General features: G+C 40.6%; 1 protein-coding gene across 2 annotated transcripts; it reads right to left on the bottom strand.

The window, feature by feature from the left end:
- Positions 1-56: 56 nt before the first annotated feature.
- ANKLE2 (ankyrin repeat and LEM domain containing 2) lies at positions 57-17,448 on the bottom strand. 2 transcript variants are annotated; one of them, XM_088064865.1, is made up of 13 exons: positions 17,136-17,448; positions 13,296-13,727; positions 12,204-12,344; positions 11,139-11,332; positions 10,117-10,305; positions 9,646-9,768; positions 9,230-9,296; positions 8,416-8,597; positions 6,899-7,005; positions 5,855-6,048; positions 4,559-5,240; positions 4,275-4,406; positions 57-3,527 (listed from the first exon to the last, which is right to left on the bottom strand). In XM_088064865.1, exons 1-13 carry the CDS (start codon positions 17,398-17,400, stop codon positions 3,308-3,310), a joined length of 2,928 nt encoding a protein of 975 aa, XP_087920991.1. In that variant the 5' UTR covers positions 17,401-17,448; the 3' UTR covers positions 57-3,307. The 2 variants fall into 2 exon arrangements, with proteins under 2 accessions (XP_087920991.1, XP_005524413.2); XM_005524356.3 differs by having other exon boundaries at positions 12,153-12,344; positions 17,136-17,446.
- Positions 17,449-17,493: the final 45 nt, after the last annotated feature.

The raw sequence follows: 17,493 nt of genomic DNA, 5'->3' as shown, positions 1-17,493 counted from the left end.
CAGGACCTGTTGTGGCTTACAGTGCTCAGAGCTGCTGCCCTTTCACCAAGCATCTGAAATGTAAACTTGAGGTGGGAGCAGAGCAGTTAATTGTTATCAGCCAAAGAGCTGCCCAAAAGGGGAACTGCTGTAGCCTAACTGCAGCAAGGAACAGGAGCACCAGCACCTCTAAGGTTAAAATTCTGTGCTTTTTTTTGTGTGTGTATGTGCACATGTGCCCATCCCCTTCTTCAGTGAACAAGCTCTTGCTGGGCAGCCAGATGACACAACACCTTTTTGCACAGATACAGAAATTAACAATAATTTTGGTGACACGGTGGGGGTGGAAAGTGTGAAATTTAAAATTATGTCTTTTTTACCATAGTCTGAGTTCCTGTCTCTTCAACACTGTAAGAGACTTCTTTTAAGTCTTTGGTGGTGTAGTCCATTGTCACTGTGCATGCACACAAAAGCTGCAGGTACTGTATGAGCGAGGCCTGGACAAACCAGTGAGTTGCCCTGCCATGCCCAGCTCCTTCTCCCCACATCCCATACTGAACACAGGGTGACACTTTTAGCTATTCATTTGATTTTAATAGAAAGTGGGATACTTCTGTATTTTTAACATGACACTTTGCTAATTAAAAAACAACCAACAAAAACACAACTAATTTTTTGCACCTTTAAAAGTGAACTTTTGGCCAAGAAAACACAATTCAAGCACTATCACTCTGATTTTAAGTGTCTCCACAGGCTCAGTGTTGAAGGGCTTTCTCCACAAAATCACAAATGATCAAATCGCTACATAAATAGTTATTTTTGTCATAGCTGAAGTAACACATTGTTAGAAAAATGACCTCTTAAGTGCAGTACAACTGGACTAATGCACATTATATAACACAGATAAAAAAAGTACTCTCCTGACTGAACCAAAACAACATTACAAAGTGAAAGGCAAGGGTGTGTTGGGTGGGTGGGTGGAGGGGTGGGTGTGGGGGGTGTCTGGCTACATGTACATACCAGTAACATACATTTAAATATTAAAAAAAATAAAGCATAATAAAGGTAAAAAGGACAAAGAACTAGAGTGTTAGTATCAGTCTCCTGGCTCAGTAACAAACTCATAGCAAAAGGCAATGCTGCTGGCAGTTTGTCTCTAGCATGGTATTAGGCAATTACCTTACCTGATCAATTTCTCAAGAAAGATAAAGATGTAATTTACATTAAATTATTTTTAAAACCCAATGAACCAGCAAAAAAAAAAAAAAAAAAATCCAATCTCAAACCTTTTGGAACAAAACTGGGTATGTGGGACCTTAAAATATTTTGAGACCATGGAGCCTGCTACATAAAAAAAAAAAAAAAAAAGAAGCAACAAAAAAATCCTTATGAAAAAAGTCAGTTAATATACTTGGTAACAGAAAGCTATGGTTTTAGTTCTGGGTTTTTTCTAATACGTGTTTCCTAAAGTATGACACCCCCCCAGGCCCCTGGTACTTGTCTGGAATATGACTGAATGAGAGGCATTTATCTAAAGTAACTTCCTAATGTCTAGTTCCATGGAACTAGGCATAATTTTAGCAAAAGCGAAAAATAAGTCTTTTTTTTTTTTAACAAATAATTTCTAAAAGAGGTGTCTCTCCCCCCATGGAGAGCTATCGCACCAAATAATTCAACTTAGAGACATTAAGAGACATCCTGTTCAGAGAGCCCAGAGAAAAACTGTATTTTATCTGCCCATAGTAAGTGGATGCCACTTTTTTTAAAAAACTTCTAAAAGAACAAAAACTTTAATTAAAAAAATATATTACAAAAGGCACTACTGAGCTTGCAAAAGCATTAAGTGCAGTGTTTAGGTTTGTACCGATCACGAACCTGTGAGGGTGCACAGTGTGTAGAACAGTCACTGCCGTGTGAGCAGCCCGGCCAGCCCCAGGCTCTGGAATGGCCCCGGTGGGGTGGGACCCCGGGGGAGGCTGTGCCAGCCCCTCCTGCCTCTCACCTGTGTTTGCTGAACTTGGTGCCTTTCCCTCCCAGCCCTGCCAGGTGGCTCCGAGCTCTCACTGACTGTGGCACCAGCCCATCCTAATCCATCCCTTCTTACCAGCACAGCCCTGCAGAGCTTCATTTTCTGATCAGATTTATCTTTTAACAGTAGATAGGTCTTTTTTTTTCCTTTTTTTTTTTTTTCCTTTTTTTTTTAACCTAGAGAGCTGTTTCTGGAAGCTTTTCATGCAACATTACAAGCACTAGGCTTGACATGGAAAATCTCTGGAGTTTTGAAAAGCTTTCTTATTCTCAGCATCACACTGTCAAAACAAGTCATTCTTACAGAAGGCTGCAGAATAGAATTATTGACTGCTGTAACAAAAACTCATTACCACATCAACACTAGAGATACAGTAAAAGCTCAGATTTCATAAAAATATTTTGTCCTTAGTCCTCTCTCTTTACAGCTGGGAAACAGCCACCTCCTGGGCCACTGGCTACCATGCTAATATATTACAAACTAGACTATTAAGGTAAGATATCTTGCTGGTAAATTTGCTGATTATTGCTCATGTGCTTTTGTGTAACAACTATTCGAACAGGCTACTGTTAACAGCTTCTCTGGGGAAAAAATAACCAGCTAATTTTTAAGTTTTCCTTAAATCTTCCCACTACCACTTAGAGGGATCCCAATAGTTGCTACAGTGCCCTGTTTCTAAAGCACTCAGTAGATGTGTGTAAATCTGTGCACACACACATGGACAGGTGAGGGTGGGTGTGGGTACCAACTGCCCAGCCCAGCTTGCTGGAAACACCCTCTGCTTCTGCACAGGGTTTCACATCCCTACTCCACACTGCAAAGTTGTCCTTGCATTCCCAGGCATGGTTTAGGCTTTTCCCCCTGGCAAGCAGGAGAACGTTTCACTTCCTGCCATCAATCTCCTCTCCCGTGTTCTATTTGCTGATGATGCATGTCCTCGACTTTCCAAAGTCAAGAAAGGCAGTTGAGGGCTGTGTGTTCATTACAATGAGGATAAGTAGTGATAGCAAATACCACCACTGCTGAGGGACAGTTCAGCCCACTGTGGTACTGGCAACAAGGGTTAAATTCAGCCACTGGACAACTGCACTGTCACGAACTTCTTGCTTATCACCAGTAATAATCTACCTTGTATATGGCATTAAGACATATATTCCATTTTTTAAACATACAGTTGTCCTCAATTGAGGAAAAATAAATAGCCAAGTACAAACCTCATGTCACCTTAGTAACATTGTAGTTTTTCCTCCACTCTAACAATGATAACAGAACTGAAGTCCCAGGATGATGAGCTCTATTTTAGTGGGCAGGAGGCTCTGCAAAGTAGCGCAGGACAGAGGCAGGGCTGTAGCGCCCAGGGCTCCCAGGCTCCGGAGGGAAGGAGGCAGCACTGCCGTGTTTTCCTGGACTTCCTGGTATGGGACTGTTTCTTCCTGAACCAGGATACACTGAAGCGTTTGGAAGGCCAGCAGCCATGGATTGGGAACGGAATCTTGCTTTCAGTGCTGGACTTGGCCAACTGAAAGAAACCAGAAGTCATTGCACACTTTTTAAAGGAAATTGCAATAATGGGAGCAGCACTTTAACTCAGGATCACTTTAGATCTCAGAACCAATGCACCAGCTGAGAAAAATCCTATCTGGTAAGAGATAGGTCTGGAAGAAGAGAAGGAACAGGAAGAGCACAAAATATTCTATATAGATGTGTTGCCCCAATCAGTAAGACATCATTTCTTTCAAAATGGCTGTGAATACACACACCATCTTTCAGATGAACAATTCCTTTGGACTGTGGTAATGAAGGGTAAAAATAAAAACACTAATAAAAAGATGCCTAAAGATACTAAATTCATGTTAATTTCCCTTGGCACAACCTAAGCACCACAAGGCAACAAACACAATATTCCTGCACTGCATCAACAACAGGGATAAATTACAAACCAACAGCACAACAATCACTGAGTCCAGTGAAGGATCCAAGTACCAAAACAGCCAAGTGAGACACTGACCAAGTGGAAAACAGTCATGTCTGATTTGTCTGCGAAGACATGCTCAAGCTACTTGGAACAGCAGTGCAATGGAAAGAACATGACTGCAGCACCAGGAAACTCCTTATCAATAGACACCAGTCAAAAAGGCTTTGGTGATTAACTTTGGAAAATATTCAAAATATGGATTTGGGGGGGCAACAAGGCCTGAAATTCTGCTATACAAGCTGACCTGATAAAAATGTATTTCAACTCTTATGACTGAGTTTGCAGCAATACCTTTGCCTGTCAGATAACGAGCAGGATTGCACTGCATGTTTCCATTTGTAAATCATTGGGAATTTCTGGGGATCAATCTCTGCTCCTTCTATAGCTGCTAAGACATCACCATCCAGCTTCGAGGGCTGCTCCCTAGAATGGAAAAAGTACTAGATGAAAAGAGAACCATGTATTTGTTCAGGCAATAAAACATCCCAATTCCAAAACACTTAATTTTATATAGAGATTTTATCAAGCAAAGAGATTACCTGTCCATGTAAAAGTTTAAAAAAGGCAATTCTTACCCAAGAAGGAATAACTTTAAATTGTCATTTGTGGGTGAAGTCTTCAAAATAAACTTCTGGGAAGAAAGTTCTTGATGGTGTTGTGCCTCATTAGTCTGAATTCCAGATTCTCTGGACACTCTCTCCTTTTCTAATGATATTCTGTGGTCTGTCCTTAACTTGGTCTCTCCATGTTTTCCTGTAACACCTGGCTCAGAAGAACTTGCCAGTGACACTGCAGAGCAGGTCTTGTGCAGAATTCCCTCATTCTCAGTTTTTTCAGTGATTTTATGAGATACTCCAGCAACCTCTTGTTCTCGGAATGACAGGCTTTCAAATTCTGACATCAAATTGGAAACGGGTGACATGAGGCATTCTGACCCATCATGCAGCTGCATTCTCTCACTGATGATCCTTTCACTGGACACAGGACTGCAAAAGCCATTTTTGCTGGCAGCAGCTCCCTTCTCATAGTGCCGAGGGTGAGCTGAGGTCTCTATGATGTTTCCTGCACACTCCATGGACAGGATATCACACTCAGCATCTCCAATGGCACCAATGCTGGGCTCCTTGGACACCAGAGAGGGGCTGATATTTCGTGCTGCATTTTGTCTGTTTTTAATTTCTTCTAAGCTCATGTCATCATCATCCTCATCCAAAAATGCTCCAACAGAAATGGAATTGCAGAACTTTTTACTTTTACCTGTAAACAATTTCAACAAGAGCAACACATAGAAAGACTTTAAACAGAATGTCAAGTACATAAGCTAGGAACAAATACACAACTTTTATGCCTTATTCTATTTCCTGAAGACCTCTCTGCTTTTATTTAACAGCATGAACTAATCTGACTAAAGCTACAAATGCAAGATGTACATAGGGCAAGCAGTGGTCTAAGGTATATAAAAGCTTTCCTGGGTTTTGCTTCTTGTGTCTTTCCATGCTCACAGTTCTAAAAAACTATTATTTTTAAGATGATATTTATTCCATATCTGTGGACTACAAAATTCCATACTTAAAGATGAATGCCCAAATGCTCTGAGTGAAAACATACAGAAGATAGACGTTTTCTTACAGGGATTTCATTTGGGGGCTACACTCTATAAATGAAGTACTTCACATGAAAGATAAAGACTGTACTTCTACATTCACAGTGTTGTTGGATCCTTTTTTCATGCCGTAATCAGACTGTCTGGATAACAGATGAATAATAGCAGCGAGAACAGGTGAATGCTGTTTCACCTGGGCACCAAGCTTTTTCTGTCCCTCTTCTCCCCAGGTACAGCCCATTGTTTGCAGCACTTGCCCTTTTCTTACCAGAGGGATGTGGAGTTTTATATCGATTGCAGGTTTCATTTTCCCCTGTTTCTAGCTGAGCCTTTTCGCTCATTTCACGATGACTCAGGTACTCTTCTAATTTTCTCAGCCCCTCCTGGGAAGACAGATCAACAAAACAGCCCAGAAATTCCCAGTATTCAACCCACGGGAACCCCAGTTCATGAGCTAACTCCCTGCAATAAATAAAATAAAACGAATCATTTGTGAAGACATAAGTATTAGTTTGACAATAACTTTTCTGATCACATCTTAACATCTATGAACAGGAGCACAAACGTGCAATCAGGCAACACAATCCCACAACAATCAACAGTCTGCAAAAGCACAGACACATCCTTAGCAATCAAAGTATTACCTCATTTGTTCTAGAGCATTTTTCACATTTCATCTACTATTTTTACAGTTAGCAGCATATATATCGCTATTTTTAAGCTGACTGTATCTAGACATCAGATAGAGAAGAATCCCACTGATACTGCATTCACCAGCTTTTTCTATTTGGGAATGGGAGAGGGAGGAGGAAGTGAGGGATTATTTTAAAGAATGAAATGCAGTCAGCTTTTAACCAAGTATTGTTTTCCATATGTTGCTGATAGAAGGTATTTTAACTGCAAGGACACACCACAAACACACAGCTTTTATAAAGCAGCACATTTGTATTAGGATCTGTTAATTCTGCTCCCTTTAACAATCCCTCACTTTCACAGAACAAACAGGCTATGCATAATTTTGGATCTGACAAATGAGGCAAGTACATGTCTGTGAAAAGCATTCCATATATACCATCAACAGCAGCTAAAATATCTTTATTGCCAAAGCTAAGAAAGCCAGGTCTCACATTTTAACTATCTTGTTTACACAAAAATACAGTAAAAATCCAACTGCAAGATACTTTATTAAACATTTCTGCAGTAGCTTTTGCCCCAAGATATTGTGCAGTAAGTAATAACTGTACTCTCAGCAGAGTCGTTTGCTATTACATGCTCTATTATTAATTTTTTATATTGACAGTCTTTTAGATACCTTCCAACTCTTTCAACACCTCTCTCCAGATCAGATTTCCTGACATTGTGAAAGAAGCCAGCTCTCTCTCGAGGTGGAGTCTTCCACAGCCTGCGAAATTCTTCAGCCTTTAAAAAACAGAAATAAATTCAAAAACTACCCACCCCACAGAATAAACTGGCTGCGCGGTGCTGGCTACACGTCTACCTACAGGTCTAGAAGATGTTCAGCTGTTTGTTGTCCACAAGTGCTGCTCAACTCCAGCTATGAAAGATCTCACACTGGATCTAAAGTTACTCCTTTCAGTACTGGTGGTTATTTTGATCTCTTAACTGCTCATGAAAGAGAAAGACCATAATGTACAACCATCTGAAAATCGACTGCACAGACACCACATCTGCCTGGTTTTAATATGTGTGCAGCAGGAAACAGAAGTATCTTGTGATTTTGCCATATCACTCTATTTAATTACAAATGCTACCTGGTCATTGTTTTCTAGGACACACAGAGGATATTTTTATATGCACAGACTTGCTACAATTATTAGAATAAATTCTTGCTGTCTATTTTGACGTTGGAATGCCTCAAGGAAAATTTTTTGCAAAATCCTGCACTTCTTGACTTTATATGACAAAGATCACAACAATGACTAAGAATTACATTCAGACATTAAAAATACTTGTCAGCAATCAAAACTATGAACTATTTACACCCTAGAAAATATTTTTCAGAGTATAAATGATATTTAAATTTCTGTCAGCTGAACAGGAAATCAATCAAGAACATTTAGGAGAAAATGCATTAAGCATTTTGGTAGAACTCAGTCTTAAAGAACGCAACCATCAGATGACACCAAGTCCTTCACTCTATTTATTCACTGTTTCTAAAGCTGTCGTACTTACAGCATGTTCACATTAAATATATGAGTCAAATAAACAACTCTAAGTTTGGAATATATTTAACAGGTATCTAAGTATTCCTTCTGAAAACTAAAGATTTTGCTTTTCCACTATACAGTCAATACATTTCCCAAAGCATCCCAACACCTACTACTTGGTTGTCAGTTTTTCCATTTGGAAAAATATATTAATGTTAATTCAACAAGCAGAGGTTAAACTGCTTCTAACATCCAGTGGCAACTTCTAGAAATGACATAAAGATACAGTTAAGGTTTTTAAAACTGATTCATAGCTGCCTTGAAAGGCTTTGCTTCAGGTTAGAAAGGTACAGCAATTATCTGTAAGAAATGAAAGGTCTGCCAAAGGTGCTCTTTGAATAGATTCCAAGAGGAAAAAGGAAACAATTTTTGACTAAACTTCTACTCCTCTTATTTATACCACATTCCTGTTTTCAGAAATAAAAAAAATATTCACAAGTTTCTGTGCTTCTCCATGGAGGAAGGTTGCCCTCCTCACGAAAGAAAGAGCCACAATCTGTACCAGGAGCCAGCTACACCACACAAGGAACCCTGCGGGGATCCTCTTCATTCATAAAAAGGAGAAGCACGGGCATGGAGTCACAGGAAGTTCTCTTCTTACCTTTGAAGGGCTCATGGGGCCTGCAAAAGCTCTGATGGACAGCACAGGGTCTTTGGGGCTGCCAGGGTACTTCGGCCAAGTTCTCTGGGGGCCATCGTCTGTCTGGTCGGGCGACCATGGCACCCCAATGACCGGAGCTGAGGAATTGTCTTCTGCCCTCAGGAGTGGGACATAATAGCGACCTAAAATAAATCACACAAAGCTTTCTCACTCAGTTCATGTTGCATCAGCCTGCTGCTTTTCCTGGACACCTGTACACTGAACCATGTGACTTTACTTCCTTAGTATAACTACTTGTAATTCAAACTCACTGCTTCAGTGGTTACAAATCACGTTTTAGTGCAGGTTCCCTCCTCTTTCATAGACAAGAACACCTGCAATGATCCACAGAGCCCTTCCCTCAGGCTCTTTAACAAATTTCACAAACTCCTTTTGCAAATTCCTAAACATACACATGACAAAACAGAGAAAGTTCTGTGTCAAAGAAATTACAAAAGGACATTGCAGGACTCCCCACCATGACAGATACATTTCTTGCCCTGTAAAGGAGCTTTGTTTCTTTTAGATTGAACACTCTGCTTACATTCTTTACTACATTGCAGAGTCATGAGGGCAACCTTGTGATCCATACATCAAGAGTTCTGACTGTCACTTAAAAGACAAAAAGTTTTCCATCCCTGCTCAGTTTTACAGTTTACCTCAGTTCTTCAGAGCACTGCACAGCAACATCATTTATGAATTGAAATGCTACAGAAGACAGCAAAGAGCCAAAATACCAAAATGCCTGATATAATACAAAACTCTGCATACAGACCTTTTAAGTACTCTCTTATCTTTTCTTTCAGTTCTGCAGATTTATTCTTGCTTCTTTCACACACTACCTGTTAATATAATTTTGGTTGTTAGTGCAGCACAAGAACCTCATTTTCAAATCAACTGCAATGAGTTTTCTTCCTGAGCAATCACATTACTGGCTCCCACCCATCTCACCCAGTACTTTTAAATTCATAGTAGACCAACTAAAATACATGCAACTCCATAAATTCTAAAACCTTTCCACAGACACAATCAGCATAAAGTATTTTTAATGTTATACAGAATTTATTCTTTAATTATGACACTAGCACCTTACTACAAGCCTTCTATCTATGGTAGTCAGTAATGTCTGAGTATGAAAAATGCAGATTTGGGTAACATTTCTGGGTTTGCTGTGGACATGGAGAGACTTACTTCTGCTGGAGTTTGATCATATTTGTTTCTTGGATTTTTTACAATGGCTGGGTGTGAGGTAAGCACGTTAACCACATCCAAATTCCCAAACTTGCAGGCAAAATGCAATGGAGTATCAAACCACTGCAGTGGGAAAAAAGGAAAAATTCACATGCACTTAGAAAGATGATAGTCAAAACCACACATTTCATTTTGAGACTGAGGAAAGTAAATACAGGTCATGACTAATTATCCGGGCTCTTAACAAATCTTTTCCCACAACAGTGCAGAATAATGACTACCAAAACCCACAGAACTCATGGACAGCTCCCCTTCTGCTCTCTTTCAGTGTCCCTTGCACATCCTTAACCCCTTCTGGTTGCATAATAATAATAATAATAATAATAATAATAATAATAATAATAATAATAATAATAATAATAATAATAATAATAATAATAATAGTGATGAGGTAACGCCCCCAAATCTTACCATTTTATCTGGAGTGTTCAAGTAAAGATCAACAATATATTGGATGCGTTTCTTCAACATGACATCGTTATCGTCCGGGTACATCAACCGCATAAATTCCGGATTTTCCAGAGTGTCCAGCAATAACTGGCAGATAGCAGGCTGATTCTCCTTGGCAGCAACATGCATGACATTGTACCTACACCCTTCCTGAAAAAACAGACCAATATTAGAATGAACCTCAATCTAAACAGCTTTCTTACACCCAGAGATGTAACTGATTTAACTAGGAAAATACATGGGTTCCTACACTGAGTCTCACATGGATATTTTTGTAAAGACTTATCTTTACACCCATATTATTCTTGTAATTAATTAAATTATTCTTACACTCAGTTAGTACCCTTATTTAAGGAAAGAATGTGGCAAAAAAGGTAATTAAGATATTACACAACAAATGGAGGTAGGAAGTTCAGTTTAGAAAAGAGCAGGAAAATGGGTATATATATAAAAAATTCAGCTGCTTTGCTCTATTATGTAAGAAATGTCAGCAACTTCACAAAGCTGGTCTGATACAAGTTGAAATAAGATTGTCAGTGTTTGCTAACTGACACCTTATATGCTGTTTTGGAATTTAATAGGGGTGCTTAGGTAAGCAATGCTGTAGGAACACATAATTACAGCCTAGGCCCTGCCCTGGTCCTTAAAATTAGTCTACTTTAAAAAAGATTGCAATTACTTGGAGGAGACCAAAGAATAAGAAGACAAGACTATTCTTGCACTACTGAATACAACTACTCCTCCCCTGAAGAACAGCACACTCAGTTCCTTAAGCTCTGCTGGAGCACAGGGGGCTCTCAAGGTGACTTACAGAGAAATGCCCCAGCTGCTGTCAGTGAACAGAGAAACCCTGCACTGGGTGGGACAAGGTGTCTTGAAGGAGAAGCAGGAAACATCATTCCTTCCACTTCTGCTTTCAGGCCCCAAAAGCTACATCACTAAACCAGAACCTGGATTTTCCTGTTTTGTTGCCAGTTTTTTACCTGTACGATCGTTGGGTTGTCTCCTGACCCTATCAGGTAACGAGGGTTACTCCAAATTAGGTCTGAAAACGTTGCTGTGTCTCCTTTCTCGACAGCTTTCCGAAGCTTAGCTGTGAGATCTTGAGTACGTGGGCTTTTGTAGCTGTTGGCTCTCTCCTTATTCGCAGTGTCGCTCTCAGGGGAGCACAAGCCATCTATCAAAACACAAATCACTCCTTTCTAGATGCATTCTTTCCAGTAGCACCATTTGCACCCAGGCCATGAAAATTATGCTTTTAATGTAAACCATGTATTAATTTGGCATCTTTAATATACAGGAGTAAGGAAACTGAACTCAGTAACAAGACATTTAAATACACTAATAATTAGTAATAGGGAGGGAGAGGAAAATGATTAATCATCTTGTAAAACTGTTTTGGACTTTAACAGGGACTGGTAAACTTTGTAATTACCAGACTGCTCCCATCCAAACTTAAAAGCAAAATTCAGCAAAAAACAACAATTTTCTGGTATTAAAATTGCTTTTGCAGTTCTGTGACTCATAAATCACTTTAATCCAGCAACTGGGAACACTGTGAAATACGATCAGTGCTTAGTATTTTATTTATGAACTTACAAATTTACTGAAGAATTGAGTACAGTTTTAATATACTGTGCAATTTTATCAGCGTCTTACTAAACCTAAAAATCCTGAAGTCCATGAGTAAAATCGAATTCTAACAAATATGACCATGGAATACTAAGCAAGGTATCCATGCAGACCATTACCTACATTTCATATTTACAAGAGTGGCAATGGTATTTTACATTTAAAACATTTTCCACATTTTAAACATTTCTACACTTAAAATGAAAGTTTTTTTAAACTTCAATTTATTCAGTCCTTCACCATTTCAATTTTTTTCTGTTATTAGTATTTGCTAAGGCAGCTGTTGCTTCTTCTCTCACAAAAAAAAAAAAAAAATCAACACTGTCTATTGCATTTACTGTACAGAAATTAAGTTCCCCACTTACCTCTATTAAATGATCCCATTTTCACTGGAGACAAACATAAAGAGGACTTGCCTGGAGATGGGAAATAATCACAGATTCCTTTAGCAAATTTCTCAGCATCCTCTCTGTTTGTAAAAGCTTTAAAACGCGAACCCTTAATCATCTTAACAGCCTGGAGAGCTTCCTTCCTATCTTCATAAACATGTATTCTCTCTGCAACAAAGAACCACCAAAGTTACATTGTTTCAATAATCTCAGATTTCAATTCCTAGACACAGATTACAGCATTCTTAGACTGTCATTGCAGCTTTGGTCTCAGATTGTTTCTCTTCCAAACATGGCATAAAGTTAAAAAATCCTTTTAAATCTTGTCTCTTGGAAACTGAGTAGGAGCCTCCCACACACTTCAGGTCATGTCAGGTGATCCCTGTACAGGGCTCAGCCATTCCCATCAATCAACACCATTTTAATGGATGGACCACTTCAACAAAGCATTTCACTTCCAGATGGAATAGCAAACTCATAGCTCATTCACCCTACATTACTTTTGATGCTGTCTTGTTCAGAAAGACCAGCTTTGTAATTGATCCACAACTTTTAAGATCTCTACAGAGAATCTTAGATAATGAACAAATCCTTCTTCTTATCCTTTTAATGATACTGTTCAAATAAGGATATCTTAATGTATTTTTTCTTCGTAAGAATTTTTACTTCTGTCTCAGTGGAAATGATCCTGTGCTCCACTCTACTGCCAGGAACAGAAAGGAAGATATGAAAACTTTTAGAAGAGATCATTTAAGCTTCAACTGATGACAGTAAAAACAGTTTTTTGATTGCTTATTTACAGGATTACTTTTTATTCTTGAGAGAGATCAAAGGCACAGGATGGGTCCAAGAGTAGCAATAAGCAATAATTTTCTTCATCCGAGTTACACAGAGTAGGGGACCCTCATGTGTTGAAACTATAATGGCAAACACCTGGGATGTCTTACTTTTCTTTGCCTTAGAAGATCAAATAAATACTATTTACAGGAACAAATAAATACTTCAAGCAATGCTTACAATACTAATGCAGTAGTGTTCAAAACACCTGCTAAATAAAAGAATTCTACTCAGACATGACTAAAATGCCTATCACTAGAAATAAGGGAATTGAGTATTTACCATTCCTTGCCAATATGTCATCATAAACTGGGCAAACACCATAGAATATTGGAGGATCTCTGGATGATGTCTGAGCAGTGATTTGTGAATTAGCACCACAGGCTGGAGCTGAACAGTTCATGTGTGTCACAGCATCTTCTTCTGGAGGGTTCAGACCCACACAGTACCCGAAGTCTACCTCCTCAGAAGCGCCTCCATGGCCGTTGTGATTCACGGGGACATTTCCAGCAGCCTCCTCTGACAGAGCAGACCCTTCCTCCTCCAATGCTCCTTGCTGCTCCAGCAGGGCCTGAGCCAATTTTTTTTCAAAAATAAACCTCGTAGTTGCAGTAATGGGCCCACATTTCAGTCCTGCTCTCACAACCTCTTCTCTAAGCTCATCATGGCTGAGCTTCTTTAATCGGGATAATATAGTATCCATTGTTATTTCACCTACAGGAAAGGCAGAAAAGAAAAAAAAAAACCACAACTTTTCTTTTGCTACTTAAATGGTGTATTAAAGCCAAGGAAAAAAGTGCCTCTTAGCAATTTCTTGGGATTCTGAAGAGATCCTTGCAGGGCAGAGAAGACAAAATGTTTTTCAATTCAATGTTTTTAAGTAACCAGACCTATACCAAGTTTATTTCCTCCTCTCTCAACTACTTAAAAGAATATTTACAGCTTACATTTTATTCTTGGTAGTCCTTTTTCAATTTCTTCTAGAGTGAAAATTCAATCTAGAGCATTTAATCCTTAAAATTTATGACAGGCTGAGAAATATTTGATTCCTGACAAGAAAGGGACAATCTATTTGTGCAATGCAATACAAGGACATGAGCACCAGTCAGCCCCAAGAAAAGGGGCTGCACCTCCAGCTAAAGGCACAGAACTATTTCTAGTATTTCCTTAGGACTTTCTGGCTGACAGAAGTCTAAGGGCAGGCTTTCTCTGGCTGTGATGCAAGGCTGGAAATATGTACACAACGTGTTGTTTCCCAGGCCTGTTTTGAGAGCCAACAGCCAGAAGACACAAACAACTGATCTTTTCAGATTTCCCTCTTCACCAAAAAACAGAAGCTGGGAGAATTTCTCCATTTCCAAAGGAACATCCTTCTCTCTGCTATGACACAATTCTCCCAGCTCACATCCCTCCATGCAATCCACACTGACAGCTTCCACGCCGGTCAGCGAGAAGATACTAAAACCAAGCAGATGCCAACACACATGCCTTGCTCTGAAAAACACAACTGAAAAATACAAGATTTGGGCAGCTCAAGAATGTAAGAAGCTTTCAGATTATTTCATCAGGTACTGCAACCATGTACCTGCACACAGGCTGTGCCTCTCCTGACACACACTGCTCTGGAAGGCAAGCTCCAGACAGAAATGATTCAGCTGTGCTATTCCCTCAGCTTGACTTCACTCCCACCTTACCCTGCCCCTTCCTGCACTGCTGAGCCATTTCATGAGGCTTGTACTGCTATGGACAGGGGTGTATGGCCATTCTAGTACTTTATTTTCAATTTTAGGTTTCATCCTCACTTAATGAAACTTGAGACTACTTTTCATATATTAAAAAACCCAAATGCACACAGTTTTTGTAGTTTTCAGGAGCAATCAATACAGCACCACGTTATGTTTCACTGCAATCTTGGTCAGAACAAACACATTCCTAGAATTAGGAAATGCTATGAAAATGTACTCAATGCCAAACTTGAATAGTCCTTCAAATATTAAAAGTCAACAGTCATGTGAGTTTGAGGGTTGTTTCCTTAGAGAGACATTTCCTTTGAGAGCTGTCTCTTTTTTTATGAATATCTTATTTTGAACGTCTGTGGTTAGAGAACAACATAACCTCAGTCCCTGAACATTACACAAGTATTAACTGGAACCTTGCTGAAACAATGGGAAATGAGAGTATTTCCAAGTGAAAAAGCCCACAAAACAGCAGCAGAGCCACAGCTGATGCTGCTGAGCCACTTCCCCAAAGTATTGTAGCTCCCTTGTGATTCCTGAGCCTCCAAGCAACCTCACTGTTTCGATTATCCGACTTGCCCACAAGAGTACAATAACAGATGTGAAAGATCCTCACTTGTTTTCAATTCTTTAATCCTTTTTTTTTTAATAAAACTTGATACCAGTGTGTTTTAATCAAGGGATGTGCTCTTAAGGTCAATTAAAATATCCAACCTTGCTATTCTAAGGATTTTCCTTTTGAGACTGCATAACTGTAAAAACACAAGAAAGATGAAAACTCAGGGGTGAAAAAGTTCATTGCAAAAACAGCTCAATGGAAACACTTTAAGCAGTCAACATAATGCCTTTAAAGAATTTACTGAGAAATGCTCCTATTTTTAGGGTTCAGAACTAGCACAATCATTCTGCAGAAGAGCAGACCTGTACATATGTATAATTCATGTATAGAGAGTAGACAGGAACATGCAAAAATCCTTCCTGCCTTGTGGATAAGCAAAAAAATGCTGTAAGGGAGTGATTTCTCTGCTTTCTTATGTTTTGACAGAACCTGGTACCTAAAACCTAGTGCTCAAAATTTTGTCTGTTTAAAAAAATTTTTTTTTTTTTTTAAAAATTACTTATTTTGTGGGTCTATTACAACTCTGGCACAACTAAACCAAAATGAGATGGCAAAGCAGACCAGCAGTGAAGAATCAGGTTTAAGATCTGCTGTTAGTATGAAGAGCTTTCTACAGTGTGTTTGGTGTGGAAATAGGGAAATATTGTTGGAATGACAACACAGAACTCTCACAAATTCCATTTGTGTTCTGACAATAAGATTTCAGCTAACTTAGACAAAGCATTATTAGTTTTTAATTTCTTTACTTATTTTAATCTGTCCAAAACAAAATGTATGACTTGCAAACCTGAGAAACAGCAACTGCTTGTTTTGAGACAATCCTTCAACCATTTGTTATGTGCAGGTGCAAAATGAGATTATTTGAACCGTAAAATGTATTATATAACTACAAATGATCCAGAGCACAGCCAACACTGAGGTTACCTCCTCTAGTTCAGCACATAAGACCTTACAAGTTACCTTTGTAAATATGAATAACTGCTCTCACAAGAACCACATGTTCAAGGGTTCTTCCAAATCAATCAAAACCTGGAAGAATGGACAAGAATTGTATTTTCCCTTGTTTCACTGGATCAGTATGAAACAGCAGAATCTGTTTCCAATAAAAAAATTAGACTAAACCCATGACAGAAGGAACGACTGACTTCTAAGGATGGCAGTATTATTCTACTCTACTACTCTCATTATATTCTTCAATAAATGAGTAATGTAAGAAAACTGCTCTTTTTGGATGGATTGTTTTTTTTAGTTTTGTTTTTTTGTTTTTTTCCCGAGGCAGGAATGCAGAGACACATCCTTTCTTTGGCTGTATTCGGCCGACAGGATTTGCATATGTTAGAGCAACCGTGGCTTCGCGATGGGGTGATTTGTCTGTACCGCCTGTGGGCAAATGAGCCACCAGTTATGAGCTACGTGGCTGAAAGGGAACTGCTAAACAAACTTGAAATAAACCACGGGAAAGGAAGAAAGGGAAAGAAAAAGGGGCACTTTCTCAGGGAGGAGAAACGTACACCTATGCCTAGCCCCAGACCGGGCAGGCAGGGCGCGGGAGGGGCCGCGGGAGCAGGGCCGGGGCGGGCGGAAGCCCGAGACGGCGGGGCCCGGCCGTGACAAAGCGGGACGGGAACGGGGCGCGGGGCCGGGCCCGGCGGGGCCCGCGCAGGAGGCGGGAAGGGCCGCGCGGCCTCCTCAGGCCGGTGCCCGCTCCCGGCCCTCCCGCGGGGAGAGGGGCAGCGCCATCCCCCGGGCCTCCCGCGAGTCTCTCACCTGGGCGGCTCCCGCCGCAGCGCTGGCTCCCCGCGGCGAGCGGCGCCGGGGCGGAGCGGGAAGCCGGGGACGCGATGGGGGTCGGGGAGGAGATGGCGGCCGCCCCCGCCCGCCGGCCGCCCGGCCTCCTGTCCCGCAGCCTCAGCAGCCAGCCCACGGCGCCGATGACGGCGCAGGCGGCCAGGAGCTCCCAGCACGGCCATCGGCCCCAGCCGGCTCCCCACAGCGAATCCCAGCCCGCGGCGGCCCCGACCCACCGCTCCATGCCCGGCCCGCGGCCCGCCCGCCGCACGCCGGCTGTGCCCACACGCCCTCAGGGACGGTACCCCCGCGGCCTCGCGGCTTCCACCTCCTCCGC

Source organism: Pseudopodoces humilis, chromosome 20 (assembly GCF_049639895.1).
Source record: "Pseudopodoces humilis isolate 2021_Gansu_Grassland_sample_001 chromosome 20, ASM4963989v1, whole genome shotgun sequence".
In the NCBI taxonomy this organism is placed as follows: Eukaryota; Metazoa; Chordata; class Aves; order Passeriformes; family Paridae; genus Pseudopodoces; species Pseudopodoces humilis.
This window is presented reverse-complemented; position numbering and strand designations above follow the sequence as displayed.